Raw genomic sequence first — 18,526 nt, forward strand, 5'->3', positions numbered from 1 at the left:
ATGTCCTTTCCATCACCCCTTTCTTCCCTTTCCTTCCTTTACCCACACCTAGAAATTGTGTCCCTGGACTCATTGTCTTGCATTGCTGCGTGGGTGTGGGCAGCATCTCCTGGAGCTGTATCGTGCCGGCTTAGCAAGGGCAGCTGTTTCATGCTTTTTCTAGTCCAGCTGGACTGTCCCCCGAGTTTAAACTTCAGATTAGAAAACTTAATTATTTCCTTAGTTCTCAATGTGACTAATTCAACATTTCATGATACTATTTTATTTAAAATGAAGGATACCACTGGTTCCAAGATAGCCTCTATGGAGAATAAATTCTTTGTGATGAAATTAATTGTTCTTGCAGCCTTTGGCCACTTTTCTGTGTTCCATATTTATGGTATCAAGTTTTTAGTGTGAAACTTTAGGACTCCTTTCTGCTCTGTTTCATTACTTTTCAGTTGACTCTTTATGGGATTAAAGAAGCTTGAAGAAGGGGCACAGGAAGTCATATTTCTGTTTTGTGGAGGTGATTTCTTGTACTCAGATCCATTGACCCAGGGAACATTCTTATTCATTCCTATTCCCTCCTCCATTGTAAAATTGTTTCTTTCTCTCCTTACAGTGAGTGGGTAAACAGAGAATTTGTGGAAAGTCTTAAAAAGTTCACCGCCACAGGAAGACAATTTGGGGGCATCTTAGCTGCACACAGTATAGCCACTACGTTGAAATACTGGTACCATGGCTCACCCCCTGGGGAGATTGTGTCTTTAGGGGTACTGAGTGAAGGTAAATCTGGGTTTTTCATATCTTACGATATTTTAAAACCTCCATGTATGCCTTGTGCTCCTACTTCTGTGTCCTTACCTAGACAGGCTCCTACCTCTTTTTTTTTTTTTTTAAATGGTACAGTTACTTTTTAATTTTATTTATTTATTTATTTACTTTTGGCTGTGTTGGGTCTTCGTTTCTGTGCGAGGGCTTTCTCTAGTTGTGGCAAACGGGGGCCACTCTTCATCGCGGTGCGTGGGCCTCTCACCATCGCGGCCTCTCTCGTTGCGGAGCACAGGCTCCAGACGCGCAGGCTTAGTAGTTGTGGCTCACGGGCCTAGTTGCTCCGCGGCATGTGGGATCTTCCCAGACCGGGGCACGAACCCGTGTCCCCTGCATTAGCAGGCAGATTCTCAACCACTGCGCCACCAGGGAAGCCCGCTCCTACCTCTTTAAAGGCTCTGTGAGCTCTCCGGCTTTTCACAATTCCACAATCATTCATTCATGCCTGCATTCCTTCAGTTATCCATTCAACAGTGCAACAGTATTTTGTGTGCATGCACTGGGAACACACATAGGGAGTAGGCCCGGCTTTTGCCTTTCAGGAAGCTCACAGCACAGTAAAGGAGAGCCACATACATAAATGAAATAATTCTGTTAAGTTTTTCTCACTGTATCCCTACTGAGGAAGGGAAAGCAAGGTCAGTTTTCAGCAGGCAGCAGGAAGAATCAGGACCTGCATCATAAAGGAAGTGACCTTCAGGAAGTCTCACCTGCAAGCTTGAGTAGTTGTTTACCTGACAGACAAGTATGGGAAGAACATCTGGGCACAGGAGCTGTAGGAGCAAAGACACAGACCCACGATACAAAGGGCACAGCAAGACCCAGATCTCAGAGTACCAGGCAGCAGCCGGAATGTGGAAAGCTTGCTCTCCATCCACAAATACTGTGGATATATTTTTATATCCTTAGTATTTTAATCTGCTAAAAGCTATTCAGAGCACTTCTACTATTTATTGAAAAATAGGAAAGGGAGAATAGCTGATGCTCTGTGCACTGAAGACCTAAAGCATGTCTTCCCTTTGTGCTTTACATTCTCCCTGAACAAGCCCATCCACTCCCATCTCAGCCTTGCTGCTGAGCCCTACCTTGTCAGACATTGCCACCTGGATGTCATGCTGTCACTTCAAACCAACACACACCAAACTGAACCTGTTGTCATGCTCCCCAGTCTGATCCACCTCTTGTATCCTTTATGTTATTAATGGAACCACGATCCTTCCCATTGTTTCAGTGACTATGGTGCAGCTCACGGAAATCTCCCTAAGCCCCCCAAGTCAGAATTAATCTCTGTCTCTCCTCTGTACTCACATAGCATTTGTTCCTCTATCAGAGAGCGTATCACAGCCTGCCTTTATGGATGGGGTGGTTAGTTGCATATGCCCTCTGCATTAAAGTTCACCCACCCTGAGGGCAGGGCTTTGGCTGGGTCTACTTGTTGCTCCTTCATGGGTAGACTCTCAGTGTGTCTCGTTCAATTAAAGTTAATGTGCACGAACATCTGCAAGTGTGAGTTCAAATCACTGTGTTACCTTTTTAATGAAATAGACACCTAAAACCTCATCTTTATCTGTCAAAGTTTAATTAGGGAATTCCCTGGCTGTCCAGTGGTTAGTATTCCCCACTTCTACTGTTCGATTCCTGGTCAGGGAACTAAGATCCTGCAAGCCACGCGGTGCAGCCAAAAAAAAGTTGAATTAATCTCTGTAGGAATTCATCAATAAGCAGTTCAGTGTTGGGGGCAAGTGAGGTGAAGAGCAAGTGATCATTGTGTCCCTGAAATGGTAACACATATGTAGACCCTCATCCGTTGTTCACTCATAAGGCTGGCTCTCAAATAGAGAGTGAACAGAGGGCCTGGGACATCCTCTACGGAAAAGTCTTTTAGATCCTGGTTTCTTGACTCTCCTCAATATTTTGCCCTAGTGACAACATTTTTTTTTTAATTGAAATATAGTTGATTGACAATGTCATGTTAGTTTCAGGTGTACAGTTCAGTGATTCAGTTATATATACATATTCTTTTTCAGATTCTTTTCCCTAATAGGTTATTAAAAAATATTAAGTATAGTTCCCTGTGTTATACAGTAGGTCCTTGTTGGTTATTTATTTGACGTATTTTAGAGTATATATGTTAATCCCGTCCTCCTAATTTAGCCCCCCCTTTCCCTTTGGTAACCGTGAGTTTTCTATGTGCGTCTATTTCTGTTTCATAAATAAGTTCATCTGTATCTTTTTTTTCAGATTCCACATATAAGTGATATCATATGGTATTTGTCTTATTTCACTTAGTATGATAATCTCTAGGTCCATCTATGTTGCTGCAAGTGGCATTATTTCATTCTTTTTTATGGCTGAGTAATATTCCATTGTATAAAAGTAACACGTTCTTTATCCGTTCATCTGTCGATGGACATTTAGGTTGCTTCCACGTCTTGGTTATTGTAAATAGTGCTACAGTGAATATTGGGGTGCATATATCTTTTCAAATTAGAATTTTCTTCAGCTATATGCCCAGGAGTGGGATTGCAGGATCATATGGTAACTGTTTTTTGTTTTTTAAGGAACCTCCATACTGACAACATTTTTGATGACTAGAATGGCAAGAATAATTTTCTTACTTGATTGAGACACAAAAAACGGGAGACATTTTATCTGAAGGTTGCTCAGTTAGTAATAAGCATTATCCATTTTTTTTATTTGGAGCACATTTCAACTGGGAACTAGGAACTGTGAGATCACCGACTTTCCTTTCCCACTGCCTGCCCCTTGGCTCTGTGACTGCAGCAGTAGGCTGGAAGAGCAAAGGCAAGATTGGACACATGCGCGGGCTCAGGGGCTACCTAGGGGAACAAGGAAAAGCCAAGGAAGCAGACAAAAGGAATCCAGACAAGGTGGAAGAGAAGGACTGCATTAGTTCCCAAGGCAGAGGCAGGGCATCTGTCCCCCAGCAGGGACAAAAGGGATAAAGACCGAACAATGGTTCTTCCTTCTGAGAGAAACACAGAAGGGCAAGTTGTCAGAACTTGGAGAGGTGCTCAATAAATACTTCTCTAGTAAGTGTTTCAATCTTCCCTGGGGAGGAATTTGCAGGAATTCCTCCATTATCATTAAATCCACCATTATCATTAAAAAGCAGGTACCATGTCTGTCCTTATCTACAGTGTTACCAGGAAGGTTTATTTATCTGAGTGCTTTCGTTTTGCTTTGCTTTGTGTTTGCTCCCTGCAGGCCAGTTTGGTATTCCTGAAGGGATTGTCTTTTCTATGCCTGTGAAATTTGAGAATGGAACTTGGGTGGTTCTTACAGATCTCGAAGATATTGAAATAAGTGAAAAAATAATGACCAGAATGACAAGTGATCTAATTCAGGTAATGTCAGAATAGCTCCGAGGGAACTGACTTCAATAATAGCCTGAAACCGATTGCCCTAGATCAAGGCATACACTGATTTTCTGTGGGTTCGATTTGCCTCTTATTCCTAAGAACAATAAGGAGGCAATAAAGGTTTGAAGAAATCAGCAGAAGAACACTCCTCATTTGGTTATGTAATATCTAGTATGTTAAAAACAGTTGTTGGTTACTTAAACATCAAGAATCAAAGTGTTTTTCTCTTAAAGAATGATCGTTAGTAATTGTGGTCATTTAATTCTCTGATTACAAAATTTTTCCACAGGAGAAACTTGTTGCACTTGGAGAGTTGATAAATTTTCAGCCATATCAATCAGGTAATCTTTTAGATACGATGTTTTACTGGGCTGCTATTAAAAGAGTCTTAAAATATATGTTAAAATGGAATCACTATTTAATATAAATAAGTATAATTCATATTTCATCACTTTTAAGGTAACTTATTGACAAAATAAACTACCAGGTTTAGTGTGTCCTTTGAAATAAAGTTTCTTAAAAGAATGCTAAAGAAATCACATCCTAAAGACACTATTGCCTTATAAAGTTTATGTATACCATATGTATTAGTTTCCTAGGGCTGCCATAACAAATTACCACAAACTGGTGGGTTAAAACAACAGAAATTTATTGTCTCCTAGTCCTGGAGACCAGAAGACCTAAATCAATGTGTCAGCAAGGCCGTGTTCCCTCTGAAGGCTCTAGGGAAGAATCCCTTCCGTGCCTCTTCTAGCTTCTGGTGGCAGTGATTGGCATTCTTGCCTTGTAGCTGCTTCATTCCAGTCTCAGCCACGGTCCTCACAAGTCTGTCTTCCCTCTGGGTGTGTCTATGTTGCCAAATCTCTCTCTCTTTACAAGAACACCAGTAATTGCATTGGGGCCCACCTTAATCCAGTCTGACCCCATCCTAACTTGATTATATCTGCTAAAACTAATTTCAAGTAAGGTCACATTTACTGAGACCAGGGAGCAGGACTTCAACATTTTTGGGGGGGACACAATACAACCCACAACACTACAGTTACTTTTAGGTAACTTTAAAAAAATAAATTTCAATAAGCTTGTTTTTCCTATTGGTATTTTCTCTAATTGTAAACTTACAAGGAAGTGGTCTCATCTTTCTTTCTTTTGTCTTAAAGAAAATCTCATCTGAAATATGAAAATACAAACATAAATAAATTAATTCACTTACAGAAAGGCACTCAAATGCCTTTTGAGAGCCCAACATCCCTTCCATGTACCGGTGTTTATGGAGTGTCAACTGTAAGCCAGTGCTAAGAGCTAGAAATACGGGGGTGGTGAAGATAGACCTGTTCTTGCCTTTTGAAACCTACAGTCCATCAGGGGATTGTAATTTACACAAATGTCTGCAGCTGTGGTGAGTCTTAGGCACGAGAAGTACAGGGTGCTGTGCTATGAGAACTTATACCTGGGGATATGAGCAAAGACCTTGAGGCAGGAAATCATGTCACCTTGTTTGAAAAACCACCAAAAATAGTTTGTGTGGCCAAAGCCTAATGAGATGAAGCTGAGAGAGACATGAAGGGTAGATGAGAGTTGCAGAGGCTTCTGGATGGAGAATGACCCAATCGGGTTGTGATTAGTTTGGAAAATAAATTGGAACAAGGCTAGACTGTTTGCAGGGAGACCAGTATCAGGAGGGTAGCAGAGTGACACAAGGAAGCGGTGATTACAGCTGAGGCTGGAGGCTGTCGAATTTTGAGAGATATTTAGGAGGTGGAATTATCAAAGACTTGATGACGGACTGGCTCTGGGGAATGTCAGAGGACTCAGACTTCATTTGCTTGAGCAATGGGGTGGGTTTACCAATATGGGAAATAATAGTAGAGGAAATTATCTGAGAAAGACAGAGAGAGAGAGAGAGTGTGTGTGTGTTTGCCTATGCGTGTGTCTGTTGGGTGGCAGAGGACGGGTGCACTGCCAGAGTAGAAGAAGGATTAGTTTAGTTTCTTACATTTTGATTCTGAAATACCTACAGGATATCTCAAATGGATACATTACATAGAGAACTGCATACTTTCTGGAGCTCAGCAAGATCCGGACTGCAGTTAGTCAAATTGGGAGTTATTGCCTATAAATAGGAATGAGGCCATGAGCATGATGGAGATTGGAGAGAGCAGGGGTACCTGGAGGAACTTAGCCTTTAATGGTTAAGTAGAACAGGAACAGCTGACAGAGGACTGTGAAAAAGGGGTGATCAGTCAGGACAGCCCCTGAAATCTGACACCATGGAAGACCTAAAGGCGGAGAGTGTTTCAGGAATGAGGGCTGGTCTACACTGTCAGATGCTACGAGGAGGTCAAATAAAATGAGGCCTGAAAAGTACCCAATGGATGTAGGACACAGAGGTCATTTGTGACTTTGATTAGAGCAATTTTGTGGAATGAGGAAGGCAGACGTGAGACCAGAGTGGGAGGGGAGGACCCCAGCTCCCTGTGGAGCTGGGGTGCTTAGTGCTGCGGGCCTGAGGAACATGCTGGGTGCTGAGAACAGGGAGAAGGGCTCCCATCAGGATTTGCACACAATAGAAGGGCTTTCTGAAGGAGGTGACATCTAAATCAAGTCATGAGAGGAAAGGAGACATTAGCTAAGGTGGGGATAAATGGGAGGGTTGGCTCATTCAGAGGGAGCAACAAGGTGTACAAAGGTAAAGACATAAGGCAGAACTTTCTGTGAACCGCCAATTCATTTTATCTGGAAAATAAAATTTGAAGTGAGAAATGTCAGGAGGTGGAGAGGTTACTTATCTTGTTAAAACCAGTGAAGGATTTTAGGCAGGGGAGGGACAGGAGCAAGTTCAAATTTTGAAATGATCATTCTGTTCTTAATGAGAAGAATGAATTGGATGGGAGAGACCAAAAGTAGTAAGACCAATCTTTTTGCAGGTAGAGAAATGATGAGGGCCCTAACCAAGAAGTGGCCATGAAGATGTAGAGAAGGGGCTAGATTTGAAGATAGAAAGTTGACAGAACTTGACCAATCTGAGATAGAGGCTAAGAGAGAGCTCCGGAGGGTCAAGTATGTCCCAATGTTTTTGGCATCTCGACATATGGTGGTGTCATGCCCTAAGACAGCAGTTCCCAAACCATCAGCCACAAATGGGTTGGGGGTGTGGAGCTAATGGTCCCCTTAGCTCCACAGACTGAGTATGGGGCAGCTGGAGTCTCCAGGCTGGTTACCTCTATTGTCCTTGACATTTGCTGTGTGTGCTAAGTCATGAAAATGATTGGGAAGCTGTGGGCAAGGTAAGGAGTATAGAAGGAGCAGATTTTCAAGAGGAATTTATGTCCAGTGGGTGAGGGACACATATCTCTGGAAGCCAGCAGAGAGATTTGGGCTGGAGATGAGGCTACGCAGTCATCAGCAACTAGGTGGTAGTTTTTTAGAAGAAGCTGATTACCATGGTGATCCTGTGGGGAAGGGCCTGAGTGGCTGAGGAAGGAAGACTGCTTCACTGCATGGTCTCTCGTGGCTTTTGAATTTCATTCCAGGTGCATGTTTGACACATTCAAAAATATAAATAAGTGGAGAGATAGATATCTGGATGGATGGGTGTTAACGTTTAACTACCATTGGAGAGTGAGAGGGTGAAGATGGAGGGGCGGGAAGAGAAAGATCATCAAGACAGCAGTAGAAAACAAGCTTCAGAGCACAGGGTCAGCTTCACACAGGAAGCGTCTCTGCTGCTGAGACCTAAGAGAAGGGAAGAGGTGATGGATGGGATGCAGGGAATTATGTCGGATGGGGGGATTCAGAACAAAATGGGCAGCAAGGCCAGGTCCCAAAGATTAAAATCTAGGGGAAGGGCTAGGGTTATAAGGGAAGAGGTGAAGATTTGAAATAATTTGTTAAGAGGAAAGGAAAGAAGAAAAATGGAAAAAGCCAGATTTTTTTTTCCAGAGCTGAAGGCTCAGTGAAATTTAGAGACCGTGAAATTTGTAGTAACTCCGATGTACAGTTGCGTGATTCCCTGCAAAGGTGCTCGGCTGCCTGGATGCAGGAGAGGAAATCTAGATGTATGACCTGTAGTAAGCCCTGAAATATTAGAGTACTGCCACCCCTGCAATTAGAATAAATGCAATTAGAATAAAACTAACACTGTACAGTATTCCAACAAAATTCTGAGTATTTCCATGATGACTTCATTTGGAATATCAAATTTTTTTCCCAAAGTTTTTATTGTTCTCATATTTTTTTGTGTCCTTGTTTTACTGGTGCCCTAAATGAGTGCTGAGGTGATTTGCTCATTGGCTTTGAATATGGGAATGGAAAATGAGTACAGTTTTGTTACTTTACTTAGCACTTGGGAAGGAAGCAGGTGAGGCAGTGAAGATGAGGACAATTGCAAGGAAGCCGATGAAGCGATGGACTACAGGGGTCTCCACTGGACAAGGAAGGACGTAATAAGTAGAAATAAAATTTAAAAGCCCCAGGCAGGGGTGATGTTGAAAATATTTAACCATCAGTATGGCGCGGATGACAACCAATAAAAGCAGTTGCTGCCTCTCAGAATGGATTCACTGAAAAGAAGCTGGCAGGGGACAGAGGACTGCCCTTGCTCAGACCCAAGAGGCTTTAGTGAGGTCACAGCACCAGCACTGGGAGGAAGGGCAGAGGGTGGGGTTTGGGAATTGAGAGCCGGTTGTGGCTGGTGGTCAAGTCACCAGGCGTGGGCCAAACCAAACAAAGCCCCAAGGCAGCATGGAGGTGGAGCGGGTGGGCACAGAAGTCCAATGACCAGTTGGTTTTACCTTGAATTATTCTCAGAATTTAAGGCCCTCTCCTCCTGCCTAGCAGACTAGAGTTGCAAACTCCTCTTATGATAATGAGCTGTAAGGCAGTCACTCTAAATTTGACTCCATTGACTGGTAGGTAGTCCTAAATTTCCCATAACACTTGCACTGTACATGGTTTTGTGAAAGAAAATGACCTGATTTTATGCTGTGTTTTATTAACAAAAGTCAAGGTATATATATATATATATATATATATATATATATATATATATATATATATATATATTCATTCATTGATCTTAACTCTGTCACCATTGGACCTCGCCCAAAACACTGTTCCAGAGATTCCAAGCTCAGAGCGTTGAAAATAATCAGAACTTTGTAGAGTTTGGAGATCTCTGCTTATTACCATATCAATGAGATGATTCATGTATGAGGTTTGTTTAATCTTTTCAATTAATTTAATTTCCTGACTTTCAGAAACCGACTTAGCCAAAGAAGATGAAAAGACCACCTTACCTACCACAAATGACAACCGGGAACATTGGAAAGTCTCAGATGGTAGGTATATCACTTGAAATAAAAAAGTACCCTTTGTATCCAAGGCTTAATACTAAACTTCAAAGAAAGGAGTTTGATCATTTATTAGCCATAAAAAATGAGAGTTAAGTCTTTCATCACCTTCATCCTATATTCAAAAAAGAAAAATCATTGTTAAAAATCTATTGAAATCTTTGAAGGAAGGTACCAGACATTCACTCAGCACCTTCTAGATGCTGGTCACTGTGAGAGACACCGGGGCCCACAGTAAGGGAGTTGTGGCCACACAATCACATCTGGGGGAAAGGAGTCATGAGAATATGAGAAAGTAAATGTGAAGACACACAATAAATTAAAAAGCTTGATGAAACAGGGCAAGGTAGTACACAAGGAAAGAAAGTATATGATCTAGAAACTCACAAGGAAAGAAAAGATCCTTGTGATGTATGAAGGGAAAACTTTAATAATATCTAGAAATCTAGTTGAGACTTAAGATGGCTAAAAATAATCCAATAGCATGTATTTATTTATTCAGAAGCTGTGCTGGTTCAGTCACACAAGATGAAAAAATTCTAGAGATCTGCTGTACAATGATGTGCGTATGGTTAACAGTTCTGTACTCTAGATGTAAAATTGTGTGAAGAAGGTAGATTTCATGTTATATGTTTTTACCACCATTGAAAGAAGAAACTGTGAGAGGTGCTAGGGACATAAACATACATTGAACGTTGTCCTTGCCCTCAAAGTGCTCACCGTCTAGCGTGGGTGACTGCAAAGCAAAGCGAAAACTACCTTATGGAGAGGTAAGTGTTATGATAGAGGGTATAGTGGGACCACATAGGGGGTCTCCTGACATAGAGAGTGTTAGGAAAGGCTTTCGGGAAGAGATGAAATGGAAGCTGAGTCTAGGAGGAGTAGGAATTACTCATGTAATTTGGTGAAGAGGAGGTGTGCAAGAGGGGCAGGTAGGGAAGAGGTTGTGAAAGGTGTCCCACCAGAAGGAAAAACAGGGGCAAAGCAGGCATTTCAGGGGATCAAGCCATGGCCAGAAGTGTGAACCAGAGGCAGCATCAAGTTATATTCAGAAGATGATAAGTAGGGCAGCTGGGCTAGAGTAGGGGATCCAAAAAGGATGAAGAAAGCTGGAAAAGGTAGGTAGAGGCCATCCGTTGTTTGGCTGAATAGTTGTTGGAGGGCTCAGCAACATAGCTGGTGGCTGGACAGAACATGAAATCGACGGGGGCTCGCTTAGAGAACTAACCTAGCTTCATCACTGACCCTCCGGAAGATGCTCAAGCAGCCCAAGTCACCGTCCAGAAGAGCGTGGTGAATTCAGTTCCAGCCAGAATACATATCGTTAAGAGGCCCAGTCAGACAGTGTATCTGGGTACCCGGATGGCAGCACCATTATTCTAGTCGGCCCAGCTGGTGATAAGCAACGCTCATGGGAAGGAGGGAGGGCACTATGGCCCCCGTGAGAGAACTGAGAAAAAGCTCTACGGTCTCTCATGAAGGGGATGACCGGCAGCTTCCCAGGATGGAGGAAGAAAAGCCAGATTGTCGAGTATGTATTCCCAAGTCTTTGCAACTGAGCGATTTAAGTTGGTCATTCAAATTTTAAGGCTCTTAGGCTTAACTAATTCATAATCTTAAAGAAATTTAGTGGTAATTAAGTGAAGAAAATGGGGTTGATTTCAGGTTGTTGTGAGGGCTGTTTATTCAATGAGCATTGGAATCAAATATAACGAGATACAGTGCTTTCCATATTGTGGGTTCGGTGAGTTGTGAAAAAAATTTAGTGGGTCATGAAATGGATTTAATAACTGGCGTTTTTCCTTGAACGAGAATAAAATTGATGCTAAAAGGGTAAGTAAGGAGAACAGATTTTTTTTTCCAATGAATGAGAATAGGATAGAAAGAAAAAGATAAGTATTAGAAAAGATAAGAGAAGGATAAGAATAGATTAGAAAAGGGTGAGTATTTCGTTCATTTAACTTTTTGTTTCATTATATGCACACAAGTGAAGGTACTGGACTGGAATGTAAAATGTATTTTTTTTTTACACTGGGTTTTGGTCAACAAAGTTTGAAAAGCACTCACAAAGAACATCTCATGGGCTGTTATATTCTAAACCACCATGTTTTATCTAATATTAATTTCAGAATATAAAGCTTTGTTTTCTGGTCTAATGCCAGATGATGAAAAAGATCTAATTTTGTCAGATGGTATGTCTGTCAAGTGATGAGCAATCTGCGTGGTGCTAATGGTCGTGACACACATTGTCCAGTCTTAGAGAACCACCCTGTGGTCAGAGAACACAGTCCAGCAACCGAAGTAACTTTGAAATAACTCTGTTTCTTTTATTCATAAACACTTTGAAGGAGGGATAAAAGATGGAAGCAAATTTTTTTTTAATGCTGAAATTGCTTCCATGTCATACTCACCTCAAACTCTCCCCAATAAGTTCAGCTCCAGCCTCTATGTCTCATCCTTCTCACCTTTTCTTCTCAGTCCTTCATTACAAAGCTCAAAATAGCTGACACGGCAAATCAGGATCCTCCTCAGAATGTGGGTGAAAGGAAGACCCTGACAAGTCCAAGATAGAATTCTCTTTAACAGGGAAAACCTGGGAATTTTTATACATGCATACATATATGTATCTTGTATGTATTTGTATATAGGCTTATATATTTTCTAAATCTGCCTATACGACCTGTATATCTAGAAGATAATAATAATCTAGTCTGTTTCCATCTTTACTACTTCTTTACTTAAAACTCTGTGTACAGGAGGGAGCTGGCAAACACTGAAACATTGCCAGTGATTTATCTTGTGGGGACCAAGGTTTCACAGGGAAGTTGGTAGAAAGATGCTACACTGAGCCGTTTGGCTAGACACCCGTTTGCCCCTGACAGTGGCTTATCCATGATGCCATATAGAAGTGATCTGGCATCTTGCAACTTTCAAAGAGGACAAGGCATTCAGAGAAACTTGGAGTGGAAGGAAAAAGGAAAAAATGAAAATAACTGCAAAACTCAATGTCCTTTAAATACTAAAAAAACTCAGTTCTTTTAATTCTCTATATACTGCAGTAGATTTTTTAGATCTGATTCCTCAAACCAGCTCTGAAAAGTCACAAAGTCAAGAACACACACATGGTAGCTGGTAGACAAACATTAATGTTAAAAGGTGGTCTTTCGGGCTTCCCTGGTGGCACAGTGGTTGAGACTCCGCCTGCCGATGCAGGGGACATTGGTTCGTGCCCCGGTCCGGGAAGATCCCACATGCCGTGGAGCGCCTGGGCCCGTGAGCCATGGCCACTGAGCCTGCGCATCCAGAGCCTGTGCTCCGCGACGGGAGAGGCCACAGCAGTGAGAGGCCTGCGTGCCGCAAAAAAAAAAAAAAAAAAGGTGGACTTTCCTTTTATAAATGGAACTGGGTAGAAGAGGTCAAGTGTCCCTGTGATATGATTCTTCTCAAACCCTCCGTGTTCCCACATCCCCAGAAATTCAGCCATGTTTGCTGATTCTCTAGAGCTTAGCTTCTTACTTTAAATTTGACAGTGACAACCGAATCCTCCCCTCAGAATGAGTAAGTGAGGAAATGGACACAAATATATCTGCAGGTCCAGATTTTCAAAGATCGTAATTGAGTTGTCATGATATTTTATGCAAACAAGGCAGATGTAGGTTTCTTTGTGGTTGACCAGTCAGGATATTCACCCATGGCTCCACACTTTCATTTAAATATCCAATAAGATTAATAGATCCATTGCACCTTCCAGTCTGAAAATGTGCAGTGTGACGGGCTTTGGCGTGGGGTTAGCTATGGGGAATTAGAATTGGTGCACGGAGGAAAAGTAGGGCCAAAAGAGGAAACGGAACTGACAATATAGCTGCTAAAAAATTTCAAAATGAGAAGCAAAGGAGCCAAGAGAGATGGCACATAGACATAGATTAAGGTCAGGAAAGCGGCCAGAATTTCGTTTTGATATGAAACTGTCTAATGATGATCATGTGGTTTGATTCCCCTCATAGGATCCTTCTCACACATGCACTCCCTCAGCTATTGAATCAGATTGAATACAGGAATCCAGTAAACAGAAGGAAAAGGATAGCCAAAGAAAAGCTAATAAAAACATGTTACTAACATATTTTTAAAATAGTTACATCGTTTCATTTCCTTCCTTTTACAGATTCTGAAGACAAAACTATGGAAGAGTAGCAGATCAAATTAGATCAACTATAAAATTATTTAGTAGTGTAATAAATAGGGAAAGACCCATGAATGTCTGTATTTAGAGAAGAATAATTCGAAAGGTTTACTTCAGTCTTGGATAACATTATGTGAGACAATTAAATAACAGTGACAGCACACACACAAAAAGTCAGAGTTCAGTCATTTTCTGTTACTTGTATCCATTTATATGTTTGCTTATTATTGCACTCTCCCTAAATAGTTTGGTGTTAACTGCTGCTTTTAAAACTACACTAAAATAAAATAGAAAAAAAGAATTGTCAGTCATTGCATCCTTGCCCACACATCCTTCTGAGAGAACCTGTTTCTCCCGCAGGCCATACCTAAGACATGGGCCTAGGTGGCCATGTTTGCTCAGATGTCCTTACCACCTTGACCTCAGCTGATTGGGCCAGAATGGATACACCTGACTCAAGGAGAACCAATCAGAGTTTTCTCTTGCTCTCTCAAAAGATCTGAACTGAGAAAAAATGAGTAAGTTTGTGTCTGAGTGATGGTAATTGTAGCGAACAAGAGAAGGCCACCAAGTTCTGCCTGTGAGGTCTTCAGAGCCCGTCAGGTTTACCGCCTTCATAAGAACCGGCTGTGTATTGCTTTTCCTTGGATTTGCTTTTAGTTTAGTCTATATTGAGTAGATTTCTGTTTCTTGACACCATATGTAGCCTGAGTAAATGGAATTTTAAAAGAAAAGCGTAATATTTTACCTTATAATTGCATGGTTTAAGAAGAAAATTACAGTATTTTATTAAAGTAGTAGGAGTCATACCCATCTGCTCATATATTTCGAGCTAATAAGACCGTTTACAAAGGCCAGTTAGGAACTTTTGAAAGACCAGGAGTGATGTTAAAAATTGCTGATACCTGTGTTTCTCTGTAGTTTTTTTTTTTTTTTTTTTAATAATTCTTTATTTTATTTATTTATTTTTGGCTGTGTTGGGTCTTCGTTTCTGTGTGAGGGCTTTCTCCAGTTGCGGCAAGCGGGGGCCACACTTCATCGCGGTGTGCGGGCCTCTCACTATCGCGGCCTCTCTTGTTGCAGAGCACAGGCTCCAGACACACAGGCTCAGTAGTTGTGGCTCACGGGCCTAGTTGCTCCGTGGCATGTGGGATCTTCCCAGACCAGAGCTTGAACCCTTGTCCCCTGCATTGGCAGGTGGATTCTCAACCACTGCGCCATCAGGGGAGTCCCTCTCTGTAGTTTTAAATGGTGTTTCAGGTACAAGTTACTTTCTGAAAATTCAGGGAGCTTTCAGATGCTTCTGCATTGCTTCTATACCATCATAATAAAATGGATGATTTTAAAACCATGACTAACTTTGGCTTATTTCCGAAGTCAGCACCTCATTTATTATGAAGAAAACTTAAGGACTTCAGGTGAGGTTTTGTGCCCTAATCCTACCACTTCCTCTGCCCCTTCTTGTGGGTTTCTCAACCAAAGGGGTGAGACCACAAAGAACAGTAACTGGAGGGGAAATCCCCTGGTGCTCTACAACACACAGTGGGGCATGTGGCAGTTGCCCGTCAGCACACAGGGCTTCTTCACGGTAAAATTGAACTCGATTAGAACGTGTGACTCAGACTAAGAAAGTCGAGCAAAGCTTCCGGTTCCATTCCCCTGGAGTCAGCTATGCCCATCAGTTATCAGCCAGAACCAAGAGGAAAAGTCTGAACAGAGAATACAACCATGAACACAATCACCTTTCAATCCAGTAGCCCTGCCCTTTAGTGAGACTCTTCCCAGTGGGTGTCAAGCCCTGACCAATCAGATAATCACTGCTTCTCCAATAGCTGGACATCTAGGAAGGGGTTAGAGAGAGACATGGGCAGAGTTTCTCCTCTCTAGGGACACTGTAGGAAATATTCAGCCCCATCCCCAGCAGGCTGTACTTCCCAGTATGAATCTGAACAATCGCTTGTTTGAACCACTATGGGATGACTAGGATGGTCCAGGATAGACTCCCATAGGAGAAGAGAACAAAGTGATTTTAACCACTATACCTACTACCATACATTTGTCCAAAATTAATACAAGATATGGAATTATATGTGCTTGCTATTTGTTGAAAAATAATGAGGGTGCCATTTCAAAAATAATATCTTTCAGATAATTACTATTTTGTTTTTGTTTGTTTGTTCATTTTTCAGCTGATGCACTAGCTCTCACACTAGCTTATTATTTGTAATGACCCAACTTGGGAAATCTCAAGTCTGGTCTTCCCATTAGGAGTAACTTTAATGTGAGATTATTAAAAAATAATTTCTCCATGTTATTAAAACTGTCATGATAAAGGCATGAGGGAAGAATATTCAGTAGAACTTTTAGAATATGACTCAGAGAAAGGCATTATATGAATAAAGTAATTACTTTATTGGTCACTGAAATATAGGTTAAGTGTACATATCCTGTAACTGTAGCAGGCACTTTTAGTTGCCCTCCCTACAGCCCTGCTCCCATTCTCTTGACTAACAGAACTCTGATTTTGTTGGGATGGGCAATGGTCCCAACTCTAGGCCATGAATCTTGATAGATCTTAGCTGGTCCCATTTGCCAGTGATTGGTCTAGGGGCAGGCATGTGACCCAGTTTTGTGCAGTGATACATAAGGAGGAATCGTCTTCCAGTGGGGATGTGTGTATGTGTGAGAGAGAGAGGGTGTGGAAGGCAGAGAGAAAGAGGGAATGAATGAATGAATGAATGAATGAATGGTATGCAAGGAGAAATCACTTTGACTTCCACCTACTTCCTTCCTGCTTAAAATGCTGCTCTACCAGGACCTAATGCTTGCAGCTTGGGCAGCCATTTTGTGGCCATGAGGTGAGACATCACCAGCAGGGTGCCACCAGGAGAGTGGCAGTGTAGAAGGATAGAAAAAGCCTGGTGCCTGAGCCCAAGGCCTCAATGACTTCAAAGAGCCTCTGAGCCAACCCTGGACCGCCTTCAGAATTCCTGTCCAATAAACAACAAATAACTTTATGGTTTAAGCCCCTGTGAGTTGTGGTTTCTGTTACTTACATCCAACAAATACATACTTATATATATGCCTATATATACTTACAGCCAAAAGCTACATGACTTGATCGAGAAATATCTTTCACTTTGTTATTGTCATTTGTTCTAGGGGAATGAATCAGAAATATATTTAGATAATTTAGACAATTCTCCCACTCAGTCAGGTTCAAAACCTGTATTGACTTTCATATTTTTTTATATTTTAATTTCTTTTTTATTTTATTTTTTTTATTGAAGTTAGTAGAGTTGATTTACAATGTGTTAGTTTCAGGTGTACAGCAAAGTGATTCAGTTATACATATATGCATATATATATATATATTCTTTTTCAGAGTCTTTTCCCTTAGCGGTTATTACAAAATATTGAGTATAGTTCCCTGTGCTACACAGTAAGTCCTTGTTGGTTATCTATTTTATGTATTATGGTGCGTATATGCTTTCATGTTTTTAATAGTCAATTCCAGTGAGTAAATGTCATCAGCCTAGCTCAATGGACAAGTGGTTTTCAGCATTAGCATGAATCGGAATCACCTGTTAAAAACAGATTGCTGTGCCCCATCTCCAGAGTTTCTGATTCAGCAGGTCTTATGTGGGGCCTGAGAACTTGCATTCTTCACAGGTTCCCAGGGGACACTGATGCTGCCGATCTGGGGACCACACTTCCACAACCACCGCTCCAGCCAACGGGCAGTCACCTCCTCAGTCAGCTGCCTCCCCAGTTCCCTTTATCCACATCTACAGTCTTGGTACTTTAGCCTGAATTTCACTTTCTGACTGCAGGATTCCTCTCCACACTTACCAGCATGTTGTTTTAGGACTTCTGAATGTCATCCAAACGGGTTCACCACAATCCTGTGAGCCTTAGGTTTGCTGCCCCACCACATTTGCATAGACCATTTGCCCCGCCTAGAATCTTATCTCACTGAAGCTAATTTAGGTCTGACACAGTGGGGTGACCTTCCCTCTGTTGGCCAGATCATTTCTTTTTATATCAAAGAGATGAAAATTATGGGATTCCAACAGACAGAAATAGGTTAAAGAACCTTTTCCTCCCTCTACTCCTACCAGGTGGGAAATGTCATATATAACCTTCATTTGCTCCTTTCTTGGCCTTAACATGAGCATCTTTACGTCTAAAAATGGTCCTGGCCCAGAGCTGCACGCTTACTCATTCTGCAGAGGACACAGAAAGGTTACCCAAGCTTACAGCTGAGCTGCTGGAAGCAAAACCCGTAACCCTCCCAAGCCTGAGCAGCTGCTCTGCGCCTTAGATTAATTTCTTCTGGGCAGAAATTATAAGCCCTCAGGAATCTCTAATCACAAGTTTCTCATTTGGTCCAAGGAAGCATGGTTTCTATACAAAGGGGCCGTAAGCAAGGGTTTTGCAAATCCACGGTTTCCTCCTTCCGTGTAGGTACACTACCTATCTCAATCTCAGGGAAAGTGGCCCCAGGCCCGAGTGTCTCTTGCCCAAGAACAGCATGCAGTAGTCACACTCGAGTAATGCCATCAAGTCAAGTTTACACCCACAGCCCCCAGAAGTTACTGCGATGACTGAAGAATCCCAGGATGTGTCTGTAGTTCTCGTACAGACTTCACCTATCAGCAGTGTTTGACATGGTGGATCATTTCCTTCTCTCGGTTACACTTACCTTCCAGCGCACAGCACTCTCTTGGTTTTCTTCCTAATTCATCCCCATGAGGTGTCCCACTTTTTCTGTTTCCTTTGCTGGTTCCTCCTCTTGT

At 41.9% G+C, this 18,526-nt stretch overlaps 1 protein-coding gene across 1 annotated transcript in view; it reads left to right on the forward strand.

Moving 5' to 3' along the window:
* MDH1B (malate dehydrogenase 1B) overlaps positions 1-14,205 on the forward strand; it is a 29,408-nt gene extending 15,203 nt beyond the window's left edge. Inside the window, exons 7-11 of the mRNA XM_060015580.1 lie at positions 605-768; positions 4,042-4,181; positions 4,486-4,537; positions 9,455-9,535; positions 14,088-14,205. Of these exons, the coding sequence (XP_059871563.1) occupies positions 605-768; positions 4,042-4,181; positions 4,486-4,537; positions 9,455-9,535; positions 14,088-14,098 (448 nt within the window). The 3' untranslated portion in view covers positions 14,099-14,205. The remainder of the gene's footprint in view (positions 1-604; positions 769-4,041; positions 4,182-4,485; positions 4,538-9,454; positions 9,536-14,087) is intronic.
* The last annotated feature ends 4,321 nt before the right edge of the window (positions 14,206-18,526 follow it).

The sequence above is a fragment of the Delphinus delphis genome, chromosome 7 (genome assembly GCF_949987515.2).
Source record: "Delphinus delphis chromosome 7, mDelDel1.2, whole genome shotgun sequence".
NCBI classification, from domain to species: Eukaryota; Metazoa; Chordata; class Mammalia; order Artiodactyla; family Delphinidae; genus Delphinus; species Delphinus delphis.